Source organism: Pseudophryne corroboree, chromosome 7 (genome assembly GCF_028390025.1).
Source record: "Pseudophryne corroboree isolate aPseCor3 chromosome 7, aPseCor3.hap2, whole genome shotgun sequence".
NCBI classification, from domain to species: Eukaryota; Metazoa; Chordata; class Amphibia; order Anura; family Myobatrachidae; genus Pseudophryne; species Pseudophryne corroboree.
The window spans coordinates 259,235,975-259,260,736 of record NC_086450.1 but is presented as its reverse complement, the minus strand read 5'-3'; the positions used below and the strand labels follow the sequence as shown (position 1 = coordinate 259,260,736).

At 46.8% G+C, this 24,762-nt stretch overlaps 1 protein-coding gene across 2 annotated transcripts in view; it reads left to right on the top strand.

The window, feature by feature from the left end:
* HSPD1 (heat shock protein family D (Hsp60) member 1) overlaps nt 1-24,327 on the top strand; it is a 451,411-nt gene extending 427,084 nt beyond the window's left edge. For both annotated transcript variants that reach the window (XM_063934112.1, XM_063934111.1), the window contains one exon: nt 23,706-24,327. In XM_063934112.1, coding sequence (XP_063790182.1) covers nt 23,706-23,779 — 74 coding nt within the window. In that variant the 3' untranslated portion in view covers nt 23,780-24,327. The remainder of the gene's footprint in view (nt 1-23,705) is intronic.
* The last annotated feature ends 435 nt before the right edge of the window (nt 24,328-24,762 follow it).

The window sequence follows — 24,762 nt, the reverse complement described above, 5'->3', positions numbered from 1 at the left end:
ACTAGCAATCGTCTGCTTAGAAGCAAGAGCACCCAGTTTTTTGGGTGCATACAGGATAACAGCAAGTCGGTTTTCCTGACTCCAGCCGTCCTGGAAACCTATATTTTCAGGGCCCTGACAACCTCTAGCAACTTGGAGTCCTCCAAGTCCCTAGTAGCCGCAGGTACCACAATAAGCTGGTTCAGGTGAAACGCTGACACCACCTTAGGGAGAAACTGGGGACGAGTCCGCAGCTCTGCCCTGTCCGAATGGACAATCAGATATGGTCACTCTCCATGTGTGATATTTCAAATCCACAGATTTGAGCGGTTTAAACCAATGTGATTTGAGGAATCCCAGAACTACGTTGAGATCCCACAGTGCCACTGGAGGCACAAAAGGGGGTTGTATATGCAGTACTCCCTTGACAAACTTCTGGACTTCAGGAACTGAAGCCAATTTTTTCTGGAAGAAAATTGACAGGGCCGAAATTTGAACCTTAATGGACCCCAATTTGAGGCCCATAAACACTCCTGTTTGCAGGAAATGCAGGAATCGACCGAGTTGAAATTTCTTCGTGGGGCCTTCCTGGCCTCACACCATGCAACATATTTTCGCCACATGTGGTGATAATGTTGTGCGGTCACCTCCTTCCTTGCTTTGACCAGGGTAGGAATGACCTCTTCCGGAATGCCTTTTTCCCTTAGGATCCGGCGTTCAACCGCCATGCCGTCAAACGCAGCCGCGGTAAGTCTTGGAACAGACAGGGTCCTTGCTGAAGCAAGTCCCTTCTTAGCGGCAGAGGCCATGAGTCCTCTGTGAGCATTTCTTGAAGTTCCGGGTACCAAGTCCTTCTTGGCCAATCCGGAGTCACGAGTATAGTTCTTACTCCCCTACGTCTTATAATTCTCAGTACCTTGGGTATGAGAAGCAGAGGAGGGAACACATACACCGACTGGTACACCCACGGTGTTACCAGAACGTCCACAGCTATTGCCTGAGGGTCTCTTGACCTGGCGCAATACCTGTCCAGTTTTTTGTTCAGGCGGGACGCCATCATGTCCACCTTTGGTCTTTCCCAACGGTTCACAATCATGTGGAAGACTTCCCGATGAAGTCCCCACTCTCCCGGGTGGAGGTCGTGCCTGCTGAGGAAGTCTGCTTCCCAGTTGTCCACTCCCGGAATGAACACTGCTGACAGTGTTATCACATGATTTTCCGCCCAGCGAAGAATCCTTGCAGTTTCTGCCATTGCCCTCCTGCTTCTTGTGCCGCCCTGTCTGTTTACGTGGGCGACTGCCGTGATGTTGTCCCACTGGATCAATACCGGCTGACCTTGAAGCAGAGGTCTTGCTAAGCTTAGAGCATTGTAAATTGCCCTTAGCTCCAGTATATTTATGTGGAGAGAAGTCTCCAGACTATATCACACTCCCTGGAAATTTTTTCCCTGTGTGACTGCTCCCCAGCCTCTCAGGCTGGCATCCGTGGTCACCAGGACCCAGTCCTGAAAGCCGAATCTGCGGCCCTTTAATAGATGAGCACTCTGCAGCCACCGCAGAAGAAACACCCTTGTCCTTGGAGACAGGGTTATCCGCTGATGCATCTGAAGATGCGATCCGGACCATTTTTCCAGCAGATCCCACTGAAAAGTTCTTGCGTGAAATCTGCCGAATGGAATCTCTTCGTAAGAAGCCACCATTTTTCCCAGGACCCTTGTGCAATGATTCACTGACACTTTTCCTGGTTTTAGGAGGTTCCTGACTAGCTCGGATAACTCCCTGGCTTTCTTCTCCGGGAGAAACACCCTTTTCTGGACTGTGTCCAGAATCATCCCTAGGAACAGCAGACGTGTCGTCGGAAACAGCTGCGATTTTGGAATATTTAGAATCCACCCGTGCTGTCGTAGAACTACTTGAGATAGTGCTACTCCGACCTCCAACTGTTCTCTGGACCTTGCCCTTATCAGGAGATCGTCCATTTTCTTTGAAGAAGAATCATCATTTCGGCCATTACCTTGGTAAAGACCCGGGGTGCCGTGGACAATCCAAACGACAGCGTCTGAAACTGATAGTGACAGTTCTGTACCACGAACCTGAGGTACCCTTGGTGAGAAGGGCAAATTGGGACATGGAGGTAAGCATCCCTGATGTCCAGGGTCACCCTATAGTCCCCTTCTTCCTGGTTCGCTATCACTGCTCTGAGTGACTCCATCTTGATTTGAACCTTTGTATGTAAGTGTTCAAATATTTCAGATTTAGAATAGGTCTCACCGAGCCGTCTGGCTTCAGTACCACAATATAGAGTGGAATAATACCCCTTTCCTTGTTGTAGGAGGGGTACTTTGATTATCACCTGCTGGGAATACAGCTTGTGAATTGTTTCCAATACTGCCTCCCTGTCGGAGGGAGACGTTGGTAAAGCAGACTTCAGGAACCTGCGAGGGGAAGACGTCTCGAATTTCCAATCTGTACCCCTGGGATACTACTTGTAGGCTCCAGGGGTCCACTTGCGAGTGAGCCCACTGCGTGCTGAAACTCTTGAGACGACCCCCCACCGCACCTGAGTCCGCTTGTACGGCCCCAGCGTCATGCTGAGGACTTGGTAGAAGCGGTGGAGGGTTACTGTTCCTGGGAATGGGCTGCCTGCTGCAGTCTTCTTCCCTTTCCTCTATCCCTGGGCAGATATGACTGGCCTTTTGCCCGCTTGCCCTTATGGGGACGAAAGGACTGAGGCTAAAAAGACAGTGTCTTTTTCTGCTGAGATGTGACTTGGGGTAAAAAAGGTGGATTTTCCAGCTGTTGCCGTGGCCACCAGGTCCGATGGACCGACCCCAAATAACTCCTCCCCTTTATACGGCAATACTTCGATGTGCCGTTTGGAATCTGCATCACCTGACCACTGTCGTGTCCATAAACATCTTCTGGCAGATATGGACATCGCACTTACTCTTGATGCCAGAGTGCAAATATCCCTCTGTGCATCTCGCATATATAGAAATGCATCCTTTAAATGCTCTATAGTCAATAAAATACTGTCCCTGTCAAGGGTATCAATATTTTCAGTCAGGGAATCCGACCAAGCCACCCCAACGCTGCACATCCAGGTTGAGGCGATCGCTGGTCGCAGTATAACACCAGTATGTGTGTATATACTTTTTAGGATATTTTCCAGCCTCCTATCAGCTGGCTCCTTGAGGGCGGCCGTATCTGGAGACGGTAACGCCACTTGTGATAAGCGTGTGAGCGCCTTATCCACCCTAAGGGGTGTTTCCCAACGCGCCCTAACTTCTGGCGGGAAAAGGTATACCGCCAATAATTTTCTATCGGGGGAAACCCACGCATCATCACACACTTCATTTAATTTATCTGATTCAGGAAAAACTACAGGTAGTTTTTTCACACCCCACATAATACCCTTTTTTGTGGTACTTGTAGTATTAGAAATATGTAACACCTCCTTCATTGCCCTTAACATGTAACGTGTGGCCCTAAAGGAAAATACGTTTGTTTCTTCACCGTCGACACTGGAGTCAGTGTCTGTGTCTGTGTCGACCGACTGAGGTAAATGGGCATTTTAAAGCCTCTGACGGTGTTTGAGACGCCTGGACAGGTACTAATTTGTTTGCCGGCCGTCTCATGTCGTCAACCGACCTTGCAGCGTGTTGACATTATCACGTAATTCCCTAAATAAGCCATCCATTCCGGTGTCGACTCCCTAGAGAGTGACATCACCATTACAGGCAATTGCTCCGTCTCCTCACCAACATCGTCCTCATACATGTCGACACACACGTACCGACACACAGCACACACACAGGGAATGCTCTGATAGAGGACAGGACCCCACTAGCCCTTTGGGGAGACAGAGGGAGAGTTTGCCAGCACACACCAAAACGCTATAATTATACAGGGACAACCTTTATATAAGTGTTTTCCCTTATAGCATCTTAATATATAATCATATCGCCAAATAAGTGCCCCCCCTCTCTGTTTTAACCCTGTTTCTGTAGTGCAGTGCAGGGGAGAGCCTGGGAGCCTTCCCACCAGCAGTTCTGTGAGGGAAAATGGCGCTGTGTGCTGAGGAGAATAGGCCCCGCCCCCTTTTCGGCGGGCTTCTTCTCCCGTTTTTCTGACAACCTGGCAGGGGTTAAATACATCCATATAGCCCCAGAGGCTATATGTGATGTATTTTTAGCCAGTATAGGTACTTTCATTGCTGCCCAGGGCGCCCCCCCCAGCGCCCTGCACCCTCAGTGACCGTTGGTGTGAAGTGTGCTGAGAGCAATGGCGCACAGCTGCAGTGCTGTGCGCTACCTCATGAAGACTGAGAAGTCTTCAGCCGCCGATTTCTGGACCTCTTCTCTCTTCAGCATCTGCAAGGGGGTCGGCGGCGCGGCTCCTGTGACCCATCCAGGCTGTACCTGTGATCGTCCCTCTGGAGCTAGTGTCCAGTAGCCTAAGAAGCCAATCCATCCTTCACGCAGGTGAGTTCACTTCTTCTCCCCTAAGTCCCTCGTTGCAGTGAGCCTGTTGCCAGCAGGACTCACTGAAAATAAAAAACCTAATAAAACTTTTACTCTAAGCAGCTCTTTAGGAGAGCCACCTAGATTGCACCCTTCTCGGCCGGGCACAAAAACCTAACTAAGGCTTGGAGGAGGGTCATAGGGGGAGGAGCCAGTGCACACCACCTGATCCTAAAGCTTTTACTTTTGTGCCCTGTCTCCTGCGGAGCCGCTATTCCCCATGGTCCTGACGGAGTCCCCAGCATCCACTACGGACTACGAGAAATAAAATTATCGGTAAGTAAATTCTTATTTTCTCTGACGTCCTAGTGGATGCTGGGAACTCCGAAAGGACCATGGGGAATAGCGGCTCCGCAGGAGACTGGGCACAAAAGTAAAAGCTTTAGGACTAGCTGGTGTGCACTGGCTCCTCCCCCTATGACCCTCCTCCAAGCCTCAGTTAGATTTTTGTGCCGGAACGAGAAGGGTGCAATCTAGGTGGCTCTCCTGAGCTGCTTAGAGTAAAAGTTTAAATTAGGTTTTTTTATTTTCAGTGAGTCCTGCTGGCAACAGGCTCACTGCATCGAGGGACTAAGGGGAGAAGAAGCGAACTCACCTGCGTGCAGAGTGGATTGGGCTTCTTAGGCTACTGGACATTAGCTCCAGAGGGACGATCACAGGCCCAGCCATGGATGGGTCCCAGAGCCACGCCGCCGTCCCCCTTACAGAGCCAGAAGAGCAGAAGAGGTCCGGAAAATCGGCGGCAGAAGACGTCAGTCTTCAACAAGGTAACGCACAGCACTGCAGCTGTGCGCCATTGCTCTCAGCACACTTCACACTCCGGTCACTGAGGGTGCAGGGCGCTGGGGGGGGGGCGCCCTGAGACGCAATAAAAACACCTTGGATGGCAAAAAATGCATCACTTATAGCTCCTGGGCTATATGGATGCATTTAACCCCTGCCAGAATACATAGAAAAACGGGAGATAAGGCCGCCGATAAGGGGGCGGAGCCTATCTCCTCGGCACACTGGCGCCATTTTCCCTCACAGCTCCGTTGGAGGGAAGCTCCCTGGCTCTCCCCTGCAGTCACTACACTACAGAAAGGGTTAAAAAAGAGAGGAGGGGACTAATTAGGCGCAGTATAAACAATACAGCAGCTATAAGGGGAAAAACACTTATATAAGGTTATCCCTGTGTATATATATATATATATATATATATATATATATATATATATAGCGCTCTGGTGTGTGCTGGCAAACTCTCCCTCTGTCTCCCCAAAGGGCTAGTGGGGTCCTGTCCTCTATCAGAGCATTCCCTGTGTGTGTGCTGTGTGTCGGTACGTTTGTGTCGACATGTGTGAGGAGAAAAATGATGTGGAGACGGAGCAGATTGCCTGTAATAGTGATGTCACCCCCTAGGGGGTCGACACCTGAGTGGATGAACTGTTGGAAGAAATTACGTGACAGTGTCAGCTCTGTATAAAAGACAGTGGTTGACATGAGACAGCCGGCTACTCAGCTTGTGCCCGTCCAGACGTCTCATAGGCTGTCAGGGGCTCTAAAGCGCCCATTACCTCAGATGGCAGATATAGACGCCGACACGGATACTGACTCCAGTGTCGACGGTGAAGAGACAAATGTGACTTCCAGTAGGGCCACACGTTACATGATGGAGGCAATGAAAAATGTTTTACACATTTCTGATAATACGAGTACCACCAAAAAGGGGTATTATGTTCGGTGAGGAAAAACTACCTGTAGTTTTCCTGAATCTGAGAAATTAAATGAGGTGTGTGATGATGCGTGGGTTTCCCCCGATAACAACTGATAATTTCTAAAATGTTATTGGCATTATATCCTTTCCCGCCAGAGGTTAGGGTGCGTTGGGAAACACCCCCTAGGGTGGATAAAGCGCTCACACGCTTGTAAGGGCTCTACCCTCTCCTGAGATGGCCGCCCTTAAGGATCCTGCTGATAGAAAGCAGGAGGGTATCCTAAAATGTATTTACACACATACTGGTGTGATACTGCGACCAGCAATCGCCTCAGCCTGGATGTGCAGTGCTGGGTTGGCGTGGTCGGATTCCCTGACTGAAAATATTGATACCCTAGATAGGGAGGGTTCACTACGGGTGGCCGGCGGTCGGGCTCCCGGCGACCAGCATCCCGGCGCCGGGAGCCCGACCGCCGGCTTACCGACAGCTTGGCGAGCGCAAATGAGCCCCTTGCGGGCTCGCTGCGCTCGCCACGCTACGGGCACGGTGGCGCGCTACGCGCGCCACACTATTTTATTCTCCCTCTATGGGGGTCGTGGACCCCCACGAGGGAAAATAAGTGTCGGTAAGCCGGCGGTCGGGCTCCCGGCGCCGGTATACTGAGCGCCGGGAGCCCGACCGCCGGCAAACAGAAGACCACCCGATAGGGACAGTATATTTTGCCTATAGAGCAGTTAAAAGATGCATTTCTATATATGCGTGATGCACAGCGGAATATTTGCCGACTGGCATCAAGTCTAAGTGCGTTGTCCATTTCTACCAGTAGAGGGTTATGGACACGACAGTGGTCAGGTGATGCGGATTTCAAACGGCATTTGGAAGTATTGCCTTATTGAGGGGAAGAGTTATTTGGGGTCGGTCTTTCAGACCTGGTGGCCACGGCAACAGCTGGGAAATCCACGTTTGTACCCCAGGTCGCCTCTCAACATGAGAAGACGCCGTATTATCAGGCGCAGTCTTTTCATGGACAAGCGGGCAAAAGGTTCCTCATTTCTGCCCCGTGACAGAGGGAGAGGAAAAAGGCTGCAGAAATCAGCCAGTTCCCAGGAACAAAAACCCTCTCCCGCCTCTGCCAAGCCCTCAGTATGACGCTGGGGCTTTACAAGCAGAATCAGGCACGGTGGGGGGCCCGTCTCAATGAATTTCAGCGCGCAGTGGGCTCACTCGCAAGTAGACCCCTGGATCCGTCAGGTGATATCTCAGGGGTACAAATTGGAATTCGAGACGTCTCCTCCTCGCCGTTTTCTAAAGTCGGCTTTACCGATGTCTCCTTCTGACAGAGAGACAGTTTTGGAAGCCATTCACAAGCTGTATTCCCAGCAGGTGATAATCAAGGTACCCCTCCTGCAACAGGGAACGGGGTATTATTCCACACTGTTGTGGTACCGAAGCCGGACGGCTCGGTGAGACCGATTCTAAATCTAAAATCTTTGAACACTTACATACAGAGGTTCAAATTCAAGATTGAGTCACTCAGAGCAGTGATTGCGAACCTGGAAGAAGGGGACTACATGATGTCTCGGGACATCTAGGATGCTTACCTTCATGTCCCAATTTACCCTTCTCACCAAGGGTACCTCAGGTTTATGGTACAGAACTGTCACTATCAGTTCAGACGCAGCCGTATGGATGGTCCGCGGCACCCCGGGTCTTTACCAAGGTAATGGCCGAAATGATGATATTCCTTCGAAGGAAGGGAATTTTAGTTATCCCTTACTTGGACGATTCCCTGATAAGGGTAAGATCCAGGGAACAGTTGGAGGTCGGTGTAGCACTATCTCAGGTAGTGTTGCGGCAACACGATTGGATTCTCAATATTCCAAAATCGCAGCTGGTTCCGACGACTCGTCTTCTGTTCCTAGGGATGATCCTGGACACAGTCCAGAAAAAGGTGTTTCTCCCGGAGGAGAAAGCCAGGGAGTTATCCGAGCTAGTCAGGAACCTCCTAAAACCGAGCCAAGTCTCAGTGCATCAATGCACAAGGGTTCTGGGTAAAATGGTGGCTTCCTACGAAGCAATCCCATTCGGCAGATTCCACGCAAGAACTTTCCAGTGGGACCTGCTGGACAAATGGTCCGGGTCGCATCTTCAGATGCATCAGCGGATAACCCTGTCACAAAGAACAAGGGTGTCCCTCCTGTGTTGGTTGCAGAGTGCTCATCTTCTAGAGGGCCGCAGATTCGGCATTCAGGACTGGGTCCTGGTGACCACGGATGCCAGCCTGCGAGGCTGGGGAGCAGTCACACAGGGAAGGAATTTCCAGGGCTTATGGTCAAGCCTGGAGACATCACTTCACATAAATATCCTGAAGCTAAGGGCCATTTACAATGCTCTAAGCTTAGCAAGACCTCTGCTTCAAGGTCAGCCGGTGTTGATCCAGTCGGACAACATCACGGCAGTCACCCACGTAAACAGACAGGGTGGCACAAGAAGCAGGAGGGCAATGGCAGAAGCTGCAAGGATTCTTCGCTGGGCGGAAAATCATGTGATAGCACTGTCAGCAATTCCGGGAGTGGACAACTGGGAAGCAGACTTCCTCAGCAGACTCGACCTCCACCCGGGAGAGTGGGGACTTCACCCAGAAGTCTTCCACATGATTATAAACCGTTGGGAAAAACTCGACAGGTATTGCGCCAGGTCAAGGGACCTTCAGGCAATAGCTGTAGACGCTCTGGTAACACCGTGGGTGTACCAGTCAGTGTATGTGTTCCCTCATCTGCTTCTCATACCCAAGGTACTGAGATTGATAAGATGGATAGGAGTAAGCACTATATTCGTGGCTCCGGATTGGCCAAGAAGGACTTGGTAACCGGAACTTCAAGAGATGCTCACGGAGGATCCGTGGCCTCTACCTCTAAGAAGGGACCTGCTCCAGCAAGGACCCTGTCTGTTCCAAGAACCGCGGCTGCGTTTGACGGCATGGCGGTTGAACGCCGGATCCTGAAGGAAAAAAGGCATTCCGGATGAAGTCATCCCTATCCTGATCAAACCCAGGAAGGATGTTACCGCAAAACATTATCACCGCATTTGGCGAAAATATGTTGCGTGGTGCGAGGCCAGTAAGGCCCGACGGAGGAAATTCAACTGGGTCGATTCCTACATTTCCTGCAAACAGGAGTGTCTATAGGCCTGAAATTGGGGTCCATTAAGGTTCAAATTTCGGCCCTGTCAATTTTCTTCCAAAAAAGAACTAGCTTCAGTCCCTGAAGTTCAGACGTTGTAAAAGGGGTACTGCATATACAGCCTCCTTTTGTGCCTCCAGTGGCACCTTTGGATCTCAATGTAGTTTTTGGTTTCCAAAAGTCACATTGGTTTGAACCACTTAAATCTGTGGAGTTAAAATATCTCACATGGAAAGTGGTCATGCTGTTGGCCCTGACCTGGGCCAGGCGCGTGTCAGAATTGGCGGCTTTATCCTGTAAAAGCCCTTATCTGATTTTCCTTTCGGACAGGGCGGAATTGAGGACTCGTCCTCAGTTTCTCCCTAAGGTGGTTTCAGCGTTTCACCTGAACCAACCTATTGTGGTGCCTGCGGCTACTAGGGACTTGGAGGACTCCAAGTTGCTAGACGTTGTCAGGGCCCTGAAAATATATGTTTCCAGGACGGCTGGAGTCAGAAAATCTGACTCGCTGTTTATCCTGTATGCACCCAACAAACTGGGTGCTCCTGCTTCTAAGCAGACTATTGCTCGTTGGATTTGTAGTACAATTCAGCTTGCACATTCTGTGGCAGGCCTGCCACAGCCAAAAAAATCTGTAAATGCCCACTCCACAAGGAAGATGGGCTCATCTTGGGCGGCTGCCCGAGGGGTCTCGGCTTTACAACTTTGCCGAGCAGCTACTTGGTCAGGGGCAAACACGTTTGCTAAATTCTACAAATTTGATACCCTGGCTGAGGAGGACCTGGAGTTCTCTCATTCGGTGCTGCAGAGTCATCCGCACTCTCCCGCCCGTTTGGGAGCTTTGGTATAATCCCCATGGTCCTTTCGGAGTTCCCAGCATCCACTAGGACGTCAGAGAAAATAACAATTTACTTACCGATAATTCTATTTCTCATAGTCCGTAGTGGATGCTGGGCGCCCATCCCAAGTGCGGATTGTCTGCAATACTTGTACATAGTTACAAAAATCGGGTTATTATTGTTGTGAGCCATCTTTTCAGAGGCTCCTCTGTTATCATGCTGTTAACTGGGTTCAGATCACAGGTTGTACAGTGTGATTGGTGTGGCTGGTATGAGTCTTACCCGGGATTCAAAATCCTTCCTTATTGTGTACGCTCGTCCGGGCACAGTATCCTAACTGAGGCTTGGAGGAGGGTCAAAGGGGAAGGAGCCAGTGCACACCAGCTAGTCCTAAAGCTTTTACTTTTGTGCCCTGTCTCCTGCGGAGCCGCTATTCCCCATGGTCCTTTCGGAGTTCCCAGCATCCACTACGGACTATGAGAAATAGAATTATCGGTAAGTAAATTCTTATTTTAATGTGCAAAAAGAAGCCAAGGAAAGATGGATAAATCTCCAAAAGGCATCAAATTACAGATTAGACATTCGTATAACATGTCAAAAAAAGTTTGATTTTATTTCCATCATTTACACTTTCAAAAGAACAGAAAACAAAAAATGGCGTCTGCAAAAGTTTGGGCACCCTGCAGAGTTAATACTTTGTACTGCCCCCTTTGGACAGCTGAGACCTGGCAGTGTCATGGATTGTTCTCAATCATCGTCTGGAAAGACCAGGTGATGTCGGTCTCAAAGATTTTAAAAGCCCAGACTCATCTGACCTTGCTCCAACAATCAGCACCATGGGTTCCTCTAAGCAGTTGTGTAGAACACTGAAACTGAGAATAGTTGACGCTCACAAAGCAGGAGAAGGCTATAAGAAGATAGCAAAGCGTTATCAGATAGCCCATATCCTCTGTTCGGAATGTAATTAAGAAATGGCAGTCATCAGGAACAGTGGAAGTTAAAGCAAGATCTGGAAGACCAAGAAAAATATCAGACAGAACAGCTCGCAGGATTGTGAGAAAAGCAAGTCAAAATCCACGTTTGACTTCACGATATCTCCAGGAAGATCTGGCAGACACTGGAGTTGTGGTACACTATTCCACTATAAAGAGATACTTGTACAAATATGGTCTTCATGGAAGAGTCATCAGAAGAAAACCTCTTCTACGTCCTCACCACAAAAATCAGCGTTTGAAGTTTGCAAATGAACATATAGACAAGCCTGATGCATTTTGGAATAAAGTTCTCTGGACCGATGAGGTTAAAATAGAACTTTTTGGCCGCAATGAGCAAAGGTACGTTTGGAGAAGGAAGGGCACAGAATTTAATGAAAAGAACCTTTGTCCTGCTTTGGGGTTGTATTGCTGCCAGTGGCACAGGGAACATTTCACGAGTAGAAGGAAAAATGGATTCGATAAGATTCCAGCAAATTTTGGATGCTAACTTGATGCCATCTGTGAAAAATCTGAAGTTAAAGAGAGGCTGGCTTCTATAAATGGATAATGATCCTAAACACACCTCAAAATCCACGGTGGATTACATCAAGAGGCGTAAACTGAAGGTTTTGCCATGGCCTTCACAATCTCCTACCTCAACATAATTTAAAATCTATGGATAGACCTTAAAAGAGCAGTGCGTCACAGACAGCCCAGGAATCTCAAAGAACTGGAAGACTTTTGTAAGGAAGAATGGGCGAAGATACCTCAAACAAGAATTGAAAGACTCTTGGCTGGCTACAAAAAGCGTTTACAAGCTGTGATACTTGCCAAAGGGGGCAGTACAAGGTATTAACTCTGCAGGGTGGCCAAACTTTTGCAGACGCCATTTTTTGTTTTCTGTTCTTTTGAAAGTGTAAATGATGGAAATAAAATCAAACTTTTTTTGCCCTGTTATAAGAATGTCTAATCTGCAATTTGATGCCTTTTGGAGATTTTTCCATCTTTCCTTGGCTTCTTTTTGCACATTAAAATGAATTTTGGCCTGGGCGGCCAAAACTTTCAATCCCCACTGTAGTTAGATAAGTGCCTATTGCATATGAGTCTGTATACATTTACTGTTTCTCATACATCCTAGAGGATGCTGGGGTCCACTTCAGTACCATGGGGTATAGACTGTTCCGCAGGAGCCATGGGCACTTTAAGACTTTTCTAGAGTGTGAACTGGCTCCTCCCTTTATGCCCCTCCTCCAGACCTCAGTTTAGAAAATGTGCCCAGGCAGACTGGTTGCACTCCAGTGGAGCTCTACTGAGTTTCACTGAAAATACTTTGTTAGGTTTTTTATTTTCAGGGAGACTGCTGGCAACAGTCTCCCTGTTTCGTGGGACTTAGGGAGAAGAAGTAAGAACCAACTTCCTAAATAGTTTCATTGCTCTGCCTCTTGCTGACAGGACACCATTAGCTCCTGAAGGGTACTGAACACGCTGCGGCTATGCGCTCACTCCCACAGTACGCCGTCACCCCCCTAACAGAGCCAGAAGTCAGAAGACGCGTGAGTATTCTTACCGGAGATCTGCAAGAGGGACCTCAGGTCATCGTGACGGCTCAAGGTACCACGTAGCGAGCGGGAATGCTGCACGGACAAGCTACCCATACACAGCGCACAGCCGGGTGCAGGGCGCGCGGGGGGCGGCCGGCCCTGGGCTGCATTAAAACCTACTCTTACACTGGCACAAGTAGCATATTATGCCGTAGCACAATCCTACACCCCCGCCAGTATAAATATTACCTCATGTTTGCTGAGGAAGAACGCACCATTGCAGGGGGTGGGGCATCCTCCTCAGGCAGCCAGCACACTGCTCAGTGCCATTTTCTTCCAGCAAAAAGCAAGGGAAGAAACACTGATCCTCCTCTCAACTTATGATTTTAGTATCAGAGTGCAAAAAGGGGGGTAAAGTGCATATTGTGGTATTATAACCTATTATTGACAATATATATAGCGCGGAAAGTCTCTTTGTACAAAGTACACGACACAGGGATTTTTTATTTAAGCGCTGAGTTGTGGACTGGCGATGTTTTTTCTATGTCCCTCTGACAGATTTTTCTGTGGGTCTGTCCCTATAAGCCTCGGAGTGTCTGTGGTGTGATTGTGCACATGTATGACATGTCTGAGGCAGGGAGCTCTCCCTCTGTGGGAGCCATGTTAGGGACACAGAGTTGTAATGTGACACCACGAACCTGACTGGGTGAAAGATTTACGTGATAGTGGGAATTATATCAGTAAGAGAATGGATACGTCTGAGTCTCATGCAGAAAACTGAAAATAATCTGTTGATGTGATTTTTAATAGTTCTGCTTTTCATCCACAGGGGACCCCTCTGGATTACATAAAGTTTTGCAAGTATGAACTGATACCGTCACGGACGCTGATTCCTGTGTCGACACTAGTGATTCCAGGGGAATAGGTCCTAAGTTAGCGAAAAACTTTCAAAACATGTTTAGCTATAAAGGAGGTATTAGAAGTTACGGGGCCTCCTCCTTTACCACAGGAGCAGGCTTACTTTAGTAAAGAAGTAATGTAACTTTCCCTCCACCTCATGAGCTGAACAGTCTCTTGGAGGGAGTCTAGTTTAACCCAAAAAGAAATTTCAGATTCCCAAAAGAAGTCAGGCAGCTTAGCCTTTTACCATGCAGAGGACAGGAAAAGGTGGGAGTCACCCCCATTTTAGATAGTGCCCTGTCACGGTTAAAGGAAAAACGTGTTTCTCCCTGGGACGGCTTCACTTAAGCAGCTGGCAGACCGCAAATTGGAGTCTACGTTGTAATCTATTTATGTGGCCAATGGGACACTACTTTGGCCTACCATTCCCTTTGCGTGAGTGAGTCGTGCTATTGAAAAGTGGTCAGAAAACTTGTCATTAGACATTGACACAATAGATATAGACAAGATACTCCTAACGTTAGGTCATATCAAAGACGCTGCTGCGTACATGCTAGAAACCATGAAAGATATTGGTCTCTTGGGATCAAGAGCCGCTACCATGGCAATCAGCGCGGAGGGCGTTGTGGATTCGCCAATGGAAGGCTGACGCAGATTCCAAAAGGAATATGGAGCCTCTCCCGTATTAAGGTGAGTCCTTATTTGGAGATGGGCTGGATGCTTGAGTTTCTGCGGCTACCGCAGGTAAGTCGACATTCTTGCCCATTGCTCCTGCGCTGGCGAAAAAGACACATCACTCTCAGATGCAGTCATTTAGGCCCAAAAATTGCTAAAAAGGGTAAAGGTTCCCCTTTCTTTGTGGGTAAAGAAAGGGGAAAAGCAAATAAAGTCCACAGTGTCTCCAGGATCACAAGAGCAGAAATCAACCTCTGCTCCTGCCAAATCTTCAGCATGACGCTGGGGCTCCCTTGTGGGAGTCCGCTCAGGTGGGGGCGCGTCTGAAACTTTTCAGTCAGTTCTGGGTTCAATCTGGCCCGTGGGTCATACAAATAGAGTCCCACGGGAACAAACTGGAGTTTCAAGACATTTCCCCAGGCCGTATTTTCAAATGGACCTTACCAGCTTCTATCCGAGACAGGGAAGTGGTAGCAGCAGCAATACAAAAATTGTGTCAGGATCAAGTTTTTGTCCTGGTTCCCTTGTTACAACAAGGGGAAGGGTTTTATTGCAACCCTATTCGTGGTTCCGAAGCCGAACGGCTTGGTCATACCAATTCTAAACCTGTATACTCTAAATCTCTACCTGTAAAGGTCCTAGTTCAAGATGGAATCCCTGAGGGCAGTGGTTTCCAGTCTGGAGGAGGGGGACGTCATGGTGTCAGTAGACACAAAAGATGCCTACTTACACGTTCCCATTTATCCTCCACATCAAGCTTATCTGAGATTCTCAATACAGAATTGTCATCACCAATTTCAGACGTTGCCGGTAGGACCTTCCATGGCACCGAAGGTGATGGCAGGAGATGATGGTCCTCCTTCAACAACAAGGAGTCAATTTAATTCCTGACCTGGAAGATCTACCGATTAAAAGCGCGATCCAGGGAAAAGTTGGTGCAGAACATGGCACTCTCCCTGACAGTACTTTAACATCACGGTTGGATCATAAGTTTTCCAAAGTTACAATTGGAACCAACGACAAGATTGTCCTTTCTGGGGATGATAGTGGACACAGAAGTACAGAGGGTATTTCTTCCAGTAGAAAAGGCTGTGGAAATCCAGAGAATGGTCAAACAAATTCTGAAACCAACAAGTGTCAACTCATCAATGCATTTGGGTGTTGGGGAAGATGGTAGCGGCCTACGAGGCCATACAGTTTGGCCGATTCCATGCCAAAGTATTCCAGTGGGACCTGTTGGACAAGTGGTCTGGATCCCACCTACACATGCACCGGAAGATAATCCTGTCGTCCAAAGCCAGAATTTCGCTCCTGTGGTGGCTACACAGTTCTCACCTACTAGAGGGACGCAGGTTCGGGATTCATGACTGGGTCCTAGTAACCACAGATGCAAGTCTCCAAAGCTAGGGTGCAGTCACACAGGGAGAAAGCTTCCAAGGAACATGGTCAAGTCAGGAAACCTGTCTTCACATAAACATTCTTGAGTTGAGAGCTATTTACAACGGCCTTCTACAAGCGGGGCATCTTCTTCAAGATCAACCCGTACAGTTCCAGTCGGACAATGTAACAGCAGTCACGTACATAAACCGTCGGGTGGAACGAAAAGCAGAGCGGCGATGGCAGAATTGACAAAGATCCTCTTCTGGGCAGAAAGACATGCAGAATGGGGCCTCCACCAAGAAGTCTTCACAGAGGTGTCAGGTCGTTAGGGGAGTTCAAGTAGACATGATGGCATCTAGTCTCAACAAGAAGCTTCAGAGATATTGTTCCAGGTCGAGAGACCCTGAAGCAATAGCAGTGGATGCACTGGTGACCCAGTGGGTGTTTCGGTTGGTGTATGTCTTTCCTCCACTTCCACTAATACCAAAAGTGCTCAAGATCGTGAGAAGAACAAGGGTTCGAGCGATCCTCATTGTCCCAGTCTGGGCAAGGAGAGCTTGGTATCCAGATCTTCAGGAATTGCTAATAGAAGATCCTCGGTCTCTTCGCGAGGACCTGCTGCAGCAGGGGCCGTGCGTGTATCGAGACTTACCGTGGCTACGTTTGACAGCATGGCTGTTGAGCGCCAGATCCTAGCCCGAAAGGGTATTCCAAAAGAAGTCATTCCCACTCTGATTCAGGCCAGGAAAGGAGTAACGTCTAAACATTACCACTGTATTTGGAGAAAATGTGCCTTGGTGTGAATCAAAGAAGGCTCCTACGGAGGAGTTTGTTTGGACGTTTTCTCCATTTTCTGCAGGCAGGTGTGGATGCGGGTCTGAGATTGCGTTCAATCAAGGTCTAGATTTCGGCCTTGTCTGGTTTCTTTCAGAAACAATTGGCCTCCCTTCCAGAGGTTCAGACGTTCGTGAAAAAGGTTCTGCATATTCAACCTCCATTTGTGCCTCCAGTGGCACCATGGGATCTTAACGTGGTGTTGCAGTACCTTCAATCGGATTGGTTTGAGCCTCTACAGGAGATAGAGTTGAAGTTTCTCACTTGGAAAGTGATCATGCTGTTGGCCTTGGCATCCGCAAGGAGGGTGTATGAGTTAGGGGCCTTGTCTGACGAGTCCTTACTTGATCTTCCATGAAGATGGGACTGAGTCAAGAACTCGTCAGCAATTTCTACCGAAGGTGGTTTCTTCTTTCCATATAAACCAACCTATTGTGGTGCCAGTGGCTACTGACACCTTCGCTGCGTCAAAGTCTCTGGATGTGGTCAGAGCTTTGAAAATTTATATTGCAACAACAGCTCGGATACGGAAAACAGAGGCTCTCTTTATCCTGCATGCTCCCAACAAGATTGGGTGTCCTGCTTCTAAGCAGACCATTGCGCGCTTGATCAGAGGTACGATTCAGCATGCTTACTCCACGGCAGGATTGCCGATATCGAATTCAGTGAATGCCCATTCTACCAGAAAGGTGGGCTCATCCTGGGAGGCTGCCCAGGGGGTCTCGGCGTTAAAACTTTGCAGAGCAGCTACTTGGTCAGGGGCAAACACGTTTGCTAAGTTTTACAAGTTTTACAAGTTGGACACCTTGGCCGATGAGGACCTAAAGTTTGGTCAATCGGTGCTGTAGGGTCATCCGCACTCTCCCACCCGTACTGGCGCTTTGGTACTGAAGTGGACCCCAGCATCCTCTAGGACGTATGAGAAAACAGGATTTTAATACCTACCGGTTAATCCTTTTCTTCTAGTCCGTAGAGGATGCTGAGCACCCAGCCCAGTGCGTACTTTAATTGCAGTTGTTATTTTGTTAAAAATGTTTTCAGCACAGTTGCTGTAATGTTCATGCCCGTTGGCATGTGTTTTGTTGAATGCCATGTGTGCGGCATGGTTGAAGTGTGAGCTGGTATGAATCTCACCGTTAACTTAAAAGTAAATCCTTTCCTCGAAATGTCCGTCTCCCTGGGCACAGTTCCTATACTGAGGTCTGGAGGAGGGGCATAGAGGGAGGAGCCAGTTCACACTCTAGAAAAGTCTTAAAGTGCCCATGGCTCCTGTGGAACCATCTATACCCCATGGTACTGAAGTGGACCCCAGCATCCTCTACGGACTAGGAGAAAAAGATTTACCGATAGGTATTAAAATCCTGTGTTCTTTTGCATTTGCGTCTGTATACGTTAGACCTTTGAAAAAGCTGTGCACTGTCAGCGAAACGCGTCAGGCTTGTTCCTCTTTGCACCTTGGTCTATGGGACTCTGTGGACTCTGATTCCATCCACCATCCATTGGACGATTTGGGTCACCTCTGGTCCAAACCACAAAGGTTAAAGTGTACTCCATTCATCGTGCTGTGAACCACTGCCATCTTGGTGAAATCCTGCTACAAAAGGCTCAACACGAGGAGGACTTTTCCCTTCACAAATACCTTGGGACCGGTAAATATCTTAAATCATCTGAGACCATTGTCATTGGTCAGTGACCACGTTTCTAAATATATATGGACTGTAGCCCACAGAACTGTATGACAAGTCCCTGATAATTGACCACGGATAAGTGGACAATATATATGAATGCTGCTAGAAAAAATATTTAGGCAGTTTTTTTTGTGTGTCTATCATTGTATGTAAATGCTTCAGTGATATTAATTCATGAGTTAACAAACTCTTTTTTAAACTCTTTCAATAAAAAAGGGTTGTTTAGATTAATCTGCTATACATGGTTCATTTTTACATTTATCCAAGGTAGCGCTGTTAATTTCTCTTTGTGTCCTGTGTATGTGTTGTGGAGAGTGACTACCTCCATTAAAACAGCTGCTAGGGAAACCAACCCAAAGTAGTGCCCGTTTTAGATACATTTCGGTATATCTTTTCTGCTTTAAAACGTGACTGACTGCTAGTGTGATTGCTGACTTTACTATATTTTTGTCAGTTTGTTTATTCCGATCCTCAATGCTGGTGCATGGGTAGGGTCGGATTGTATATCACTGTAAGAAATTTAAAGTGCTTACAGTCACAAATTGTGTGCAAAGGTGAGGAAGGTACACTCACAGCAACACCAACACTCATATCATGTTTGTCTTGCAAAACTCTGTTATCCTCTCAGGATCTGGTTCAGGATGGTTTGTATGCTAATTTTTCGCTTTCATCGGGTTAATGAAAAATACAAGGCAGATTCAGGTGCAGATGGATCCACCTTGGGCTATGTTCATTCCTCCAACTCCTGTACAAGGGATAAGTGAAACTATTAACCCTTACATGCAGCTCCCCACCTATGGTGTATCACTTCCAGCAGCTGCTTCTCAAAATAAACAAGCTGATAAACCAGTGGTAAGTAAATCTTCACCTTCACAGGCTACACATGATTCAGATGAGGAGGAGGAAGAAGAGGAGGAGGAGGAGGAGGAAGGTTTCAGCTCAGTGGATATAGCTGAGTTAACTAAAGCAATGAAAGCCATTCTATCCTTAGAGGTTTCAGCAGAGCCTGTGTTAAAAACCAAGGCACCTGTGTTTTAAACGTCCCAAAACCGTTAAGACTGAGTTTCCAGGGTCAGATCAGCTGACGGAAATTATGGAAGAGGCTTGGGCTACGCCCAATAAGTTTAGAATTCCTAAGAAATGGAATTCCAATTATCCTCTTCCAGCTGGGGATTGTTTAAATGGGAAGTGGCTCCTAAAGGAGATATGCATGTAATTCGATTAGTGCGAAAATCTACATTACCTTTTGTCTTCAACATCTTTAAATGATGTCATGGATAGGCGAGTGGATGGTTTTCTAAAAAACATTTTTTCCCTGTCTGGGGCAGTCATAAGGCCAGCCATGGCTGAAGCTTGGATTGCAAAGGCAGTGGCTGCCTGGGCTGATGCATTGGAGGGGGATTTTTCTATAGTTTCTAGAGAGCAAAAATCCCATATAGCTCATCTAAAACAGGCTGCAATGTTCCTGGGAGAAGCAGCATTGGATATGGGTACTATTGACTCCAGGGCGTCCGCTTCAACAATAGCTGCTCGCAGAGCAGTTTGGCTACGTACGTGGAAAGTTGACTCAGAATCTAAGAAGGTTTTGGAATCGTTACCTTTTTCTGGAGATATTCTTTTTGGTAAAGAATTGACAGATATTCTGGAGTCAGAAGCAGACTCCAAAAAGATCAAGTTTCCTTCCACATACAATTTAAAATCTCAAGTTCCGGCTTTTCGTCCCTTTCGGTCTCTATGAAACTCTAAAGGAAAAAGTGTTGGCAAGCAGGCCCAATACAACAAGTCTGGTAAGACACAAAAGCATTGGGCTACCGGAGGACCAGTTGGGAAGACAGATAATAAACAATCATCCTGATGGTGTGGGTCTCCACCTAGGGGACCCCAGGGTGGGGGGCCGACTTTTCAGTTTGTACAGGTCTGGCAGCAGTCTACAACAGATGCCTGGGTGCAGGAAGTGGTATCTCTAGATTATGCTTTTGCCTTCAAGAAGCAACCTCCTCAAAGGTATTTTTTGTACCAGTTCGTCTCGGGTAGACACGACGGCCAGTTCTTTGTTAGAGGCCGTTCAGAAATTGCTTCACTCTGAAGTAGTCATTCCAGTTCCTCCTGCACAACGGGGACAGGATTTTACTCCAACCTGTTTTTAGTTCAGAAGCCAAATGGGTATTTTCGGCCCATTCTCAATCTCAAAGTACTGAACAAATATATTTGGGTACCTCGGTTTCACATGGAGATGTTACGTTCCATCATTTTAGCCATGGAACCAGAGGATTATATTGTATCCCTGGATATACAGGATGCTTACCTTCATATTCCTATAGCACTGTCCTATAAGTGCTATCTCAGGTTTGCTGTCATCCAACAGCATTTTCAGTTCCAGGCCCTACTTTTTGGGTTAGCCGTAGCTCCCAGAGTATTTACCAAGATTATGGTGGTAATGGCAGCTTATCTCTGCCAACAGGGGATAAGAATTTTTCCATACCTCGACAATGTTTTAATCCTTGCACAGATGCAGGATTTGCTCTTATGTCATCTGCAACAGACAATAACGTTTCTGCAGAACCACGGGTGGCTCATAAACTGAGCAAAATCGTCTCTGGTTCCGTCACAATGGATGACTCATTTGGGGGCTGTACTGGATTCAGGTCTTCAAAGAGTAAGTTTAACTGTGAACAAGATATCCAAGGTCCAGTCAAGGATTCAGGACTTGTTACACAGTCAAAAGGTATCCATTCACGCAGCAATGCGCGTGATTGGTTTGATGGTGTCAACATTCGACATGGTGGAGTATGCACAATTCCACTCAAGGCCGCTGTGGCGTCTCATTCTTGCCAAATGGAATGGGTTGCATCAGACGATAAAAACACAGACCATGTCTCTTACGATAGAAGTAAGAAGGTCATTAGCCTGGTGGCTACAGACATCCCATCTGGACAAGGGGAAGATCCCTTTGGATATCAGATTGGGAAATTCTGACAACAGATGCCAGTCTCCAGTGCTGGGGAGCAGTGTCAGGAAGGTTGTGTTTTCAGGGGCAATGGACCAGGGAAGAAAGTTGCCTGCCAATAAACATATTGGCACTGATTCAGGCAAAGGACATTCTACTGGGAAAACCAGTCTAGATCCACTCGGACAATGCAACGGCAGTAGCGTACCTCAACCATCAGGGTGGAACTCGCAGCCGAAAAGCGGTGAAGGAGGTAAGCCACATACTAAAGTAGGCAGAACTTCATCATCCAGCCTTGTCCGCAGTGTTCGTTATGGCAGTCCTAAACTGGGAAGCGGACTTTCTCAGTCGACACACAAGTCAGACAAACGAATGGTCTCTGCACCCGGAGGTCCTCCAGACTCTAGTAGACAAGTGGTGGTTGCCAGAGAGAGATCTCATGGCGTCCCGTCTGAATAACAAAGTTCTCGTAGACTGGTTAAGAACAAAGGATCCCAGAGCGATCTTTGTGGATGCCTTGTCGTTGAGATAGGACTTTTATCTGGCTTATGTGTTTCCTCCTATCACCCTATTACCCAGGGTTGTGAGAAAGATAAAGCAAGGGAAAGGTGCCGTGATACTAATACCTCCGGCTTGGCCTAGAAGACATTTATTACACAAATCTTCAGAGGATGTCGATGGATGTTTCACTTCTGCTCCCTCAACGTCCAGATCTACTAATGCAGGGTCCTTGTTATCACAGACATCTGAATCGACTGTCTTTGAAAGCATGGCTCTTGAAACCTCTATCCTGAAGTCAAAAGGATTCTCACAACAGGTAATTCAAACTATGCTCAGAACAAGGAAACCTTCCTCGGCTCATACTAATCTATGAATATGGCAAACCTATATTCATTGGTGCAGTGAACGGAAAATGGACCCTAAGGCTTTCAGAGTTGCCAGGGTCTTAACATTCCTTCAGGCAGGAATGGATAAAGATTTGAAGGTGGCTTCCTTGAGAGTGCAAGTGTTGGCATTGACTGTATGGTTCCAAAAGGAAAATTGCCAATTTACAGGATATGCATACTTTTTTTCCAGGGAATGCTGCGCATTCAACCTCCTTTTGTTCCTCCTACAGTGCCTTGGGACTTTAGTCTAGTCCTGAAAGCCCTTCAAGTTACCCCGTTTGAACCACTTAATAAAGTGGATCTTAAATTGTTGAAAGCTAAAGTTCTCTTTCTACTGGCTATGGCATCAGCTAGAATTGTATCAGATTTAGGGGCGTTATGTCCTTCCCCATATCGGATTTTTTTTATCCAGATAAAGCAGTTCTCAGAACTAGATCTGGGTATCTTCCAAAGGTGGTGTCTAAATTCCACCTTAATGAAGAAATTATAGTCTCTGCTTTCCAGGTACCGGGCCTTGTTGCGGGAGATGCACCGATGAACGTGGTCCGTGCCTTAAGGATCTACGTGGATCGTAGCAGTGCCATCAAAAAGACAGATTCTCTCTTCATTCTCTACAGATTTCACAAGAGAGGATGGCTTGCTGATAAGCAGACATTGGCGAGATGGCTTCAAATGACTATTTCAGAAGCATATTCGCAATCTGATCTCCCTGTTCCGGCTAATGTCTCTGCTCACTCTAATCGTAAGGTAGGTCCATCATGTGCAGCACAACGTGGTGCTTCAGCAGAACAGATATGTAAGGCAGTCACATGGTCTTCCATTAACACATCCATTAGGCATTATGCCTTGGATACCTTTGCCTCTCATGACGCTTAATTCAGGAGCGTCCCCACCACTAAATTGCTTTGGGAAATCCCATTGTTATCCTGTGGATAACCTGTGGACCCTGCCGGAGAAATATACATTATGGTAAGAACTTACCGTTGATAACGGTATTTCTCCTAAGTCCACAGGGATCCCACCCTGACGCACCTGATTTGAGGATCCTTTTACTCCCGAATCTCTTCCTTCTTGTACGGAAGGGTGTGCATGTGTGTTATCGCCTGATTAGGGCTATCTATGATGCTCCAGCCTTGAGCTTTGGACTACAACTGATTTGCCTGAGCAAGGAGACAGGGATATAGGGACGGGCCCGTTGCATGCTGGGAGGCCGGAAAAGCTTTGACCGATTGGTGCAAATCTCCTGTCGCTTCATCATATATCCCATTGTTATCCTGTGGACTTAGGAGAAATACCGTTATCAACTGTAAGTTCTTACCATAACGTATATATCTAAACAAATGGAGTATAGCGAGAGAGTTACTTTTAGCAGCTGTCTTGATGTCCTCTAACCTGTATATTGTTTTGCAAGTTATTCTGGAGTAATAACACTAAATTTAGAATTTTACAGGCTATTGCTTGGTTTCATGCATTTGTACCATTACAAACCTGTAGAGCGTGTTGTACTGAATGTGATCAGGACAAGATTCTGGCGAGTTTGCGTGTACTGTCATTCTATTACATATTGTATAAATCAATATCATGTATATTTTTATCTTGCGTAAAGGCAGCAGTAGGCCAAAAAGTTCAAAATTTTGTATTTTTTTTAAATTATTTTTAGGTGGTAAGAACGGCGTTAATGGATGCAGCAGGTGTAGCTTCACTTCTGGCAACAGCAGAAGCCGTAGTGACTGAAATTCCAAAGGAAGAGAAGGAACCGGGCATGGGGGGCATGGGTGGAATGGGTGGAATGGGTGGAGGAATGTTCTAGTGAACATCTGGACAAAGAACGATCTGCCATTCTCATTGTGATTGTGCACCACAGACCATCAAAAGTCCTGGGGTCTATGCGATCAGTGCTTTGTGGGATGTCTGAGATTATGTAATTGTTCACTGGTGTCGTCATTCATGCCTTTTTACATAATTTATTTTGTACTTAATGAGATACCTCTGTACATTCCTTAGAATTTGGTGCCTGTGCTGCTGTTGGCATTTGACAATATTGTTGGAAAGTATTTTTTTTTACTGAAGTTTCAGCAATGATACCTTAATTTGGCTATGAATATGGATAATTGTTCAATGTTAGACTTAGCATGTATGTTGTTTTGCTGTTGAAATAAAAATACTTCTCTGACAAGCTATAATGTAACCCCATGAAAGTTTAACACCATAAGATATAATGTATTGTTTGAATTTGTAATCTTTCAAAATAAAACATTTTGGTATGTATTTCTGTTTTAAAACCTGCGTTTTCATTTTTTAAGTTCCTAGCTTACTGTATCTCTTGAAATTTCTTTTAAATCAAAGTATAGACTTAAAAACAGAATAGATTTAAGTAACGTCTGTGATAATTAAATATATAGGCTTATATGAAGGCATAAATGCCGACTCCTTTTACTTTTGCAAGAGTTCTCCAGATAGATGTAAAACCTATAATCTCCTGTACAATTGTAGCTTTATTAGTTCATGTGTTTTAACAAGCTCACTCCATTCTATTGTTCAGGCAGATGTTTGTAAGCAGGGCATGTTAAGAACTTAACTTTAACCTCTAAACTAGGGGTAGGAAATGTGGTTTCAGTTCAATAGATGTACAGTGTTTCGATACAGTGAATAGGTTGACACCAAATGGTCGACATGGTCATTAGGGTGACCTATAAATGGTCGACACATTAAAATGT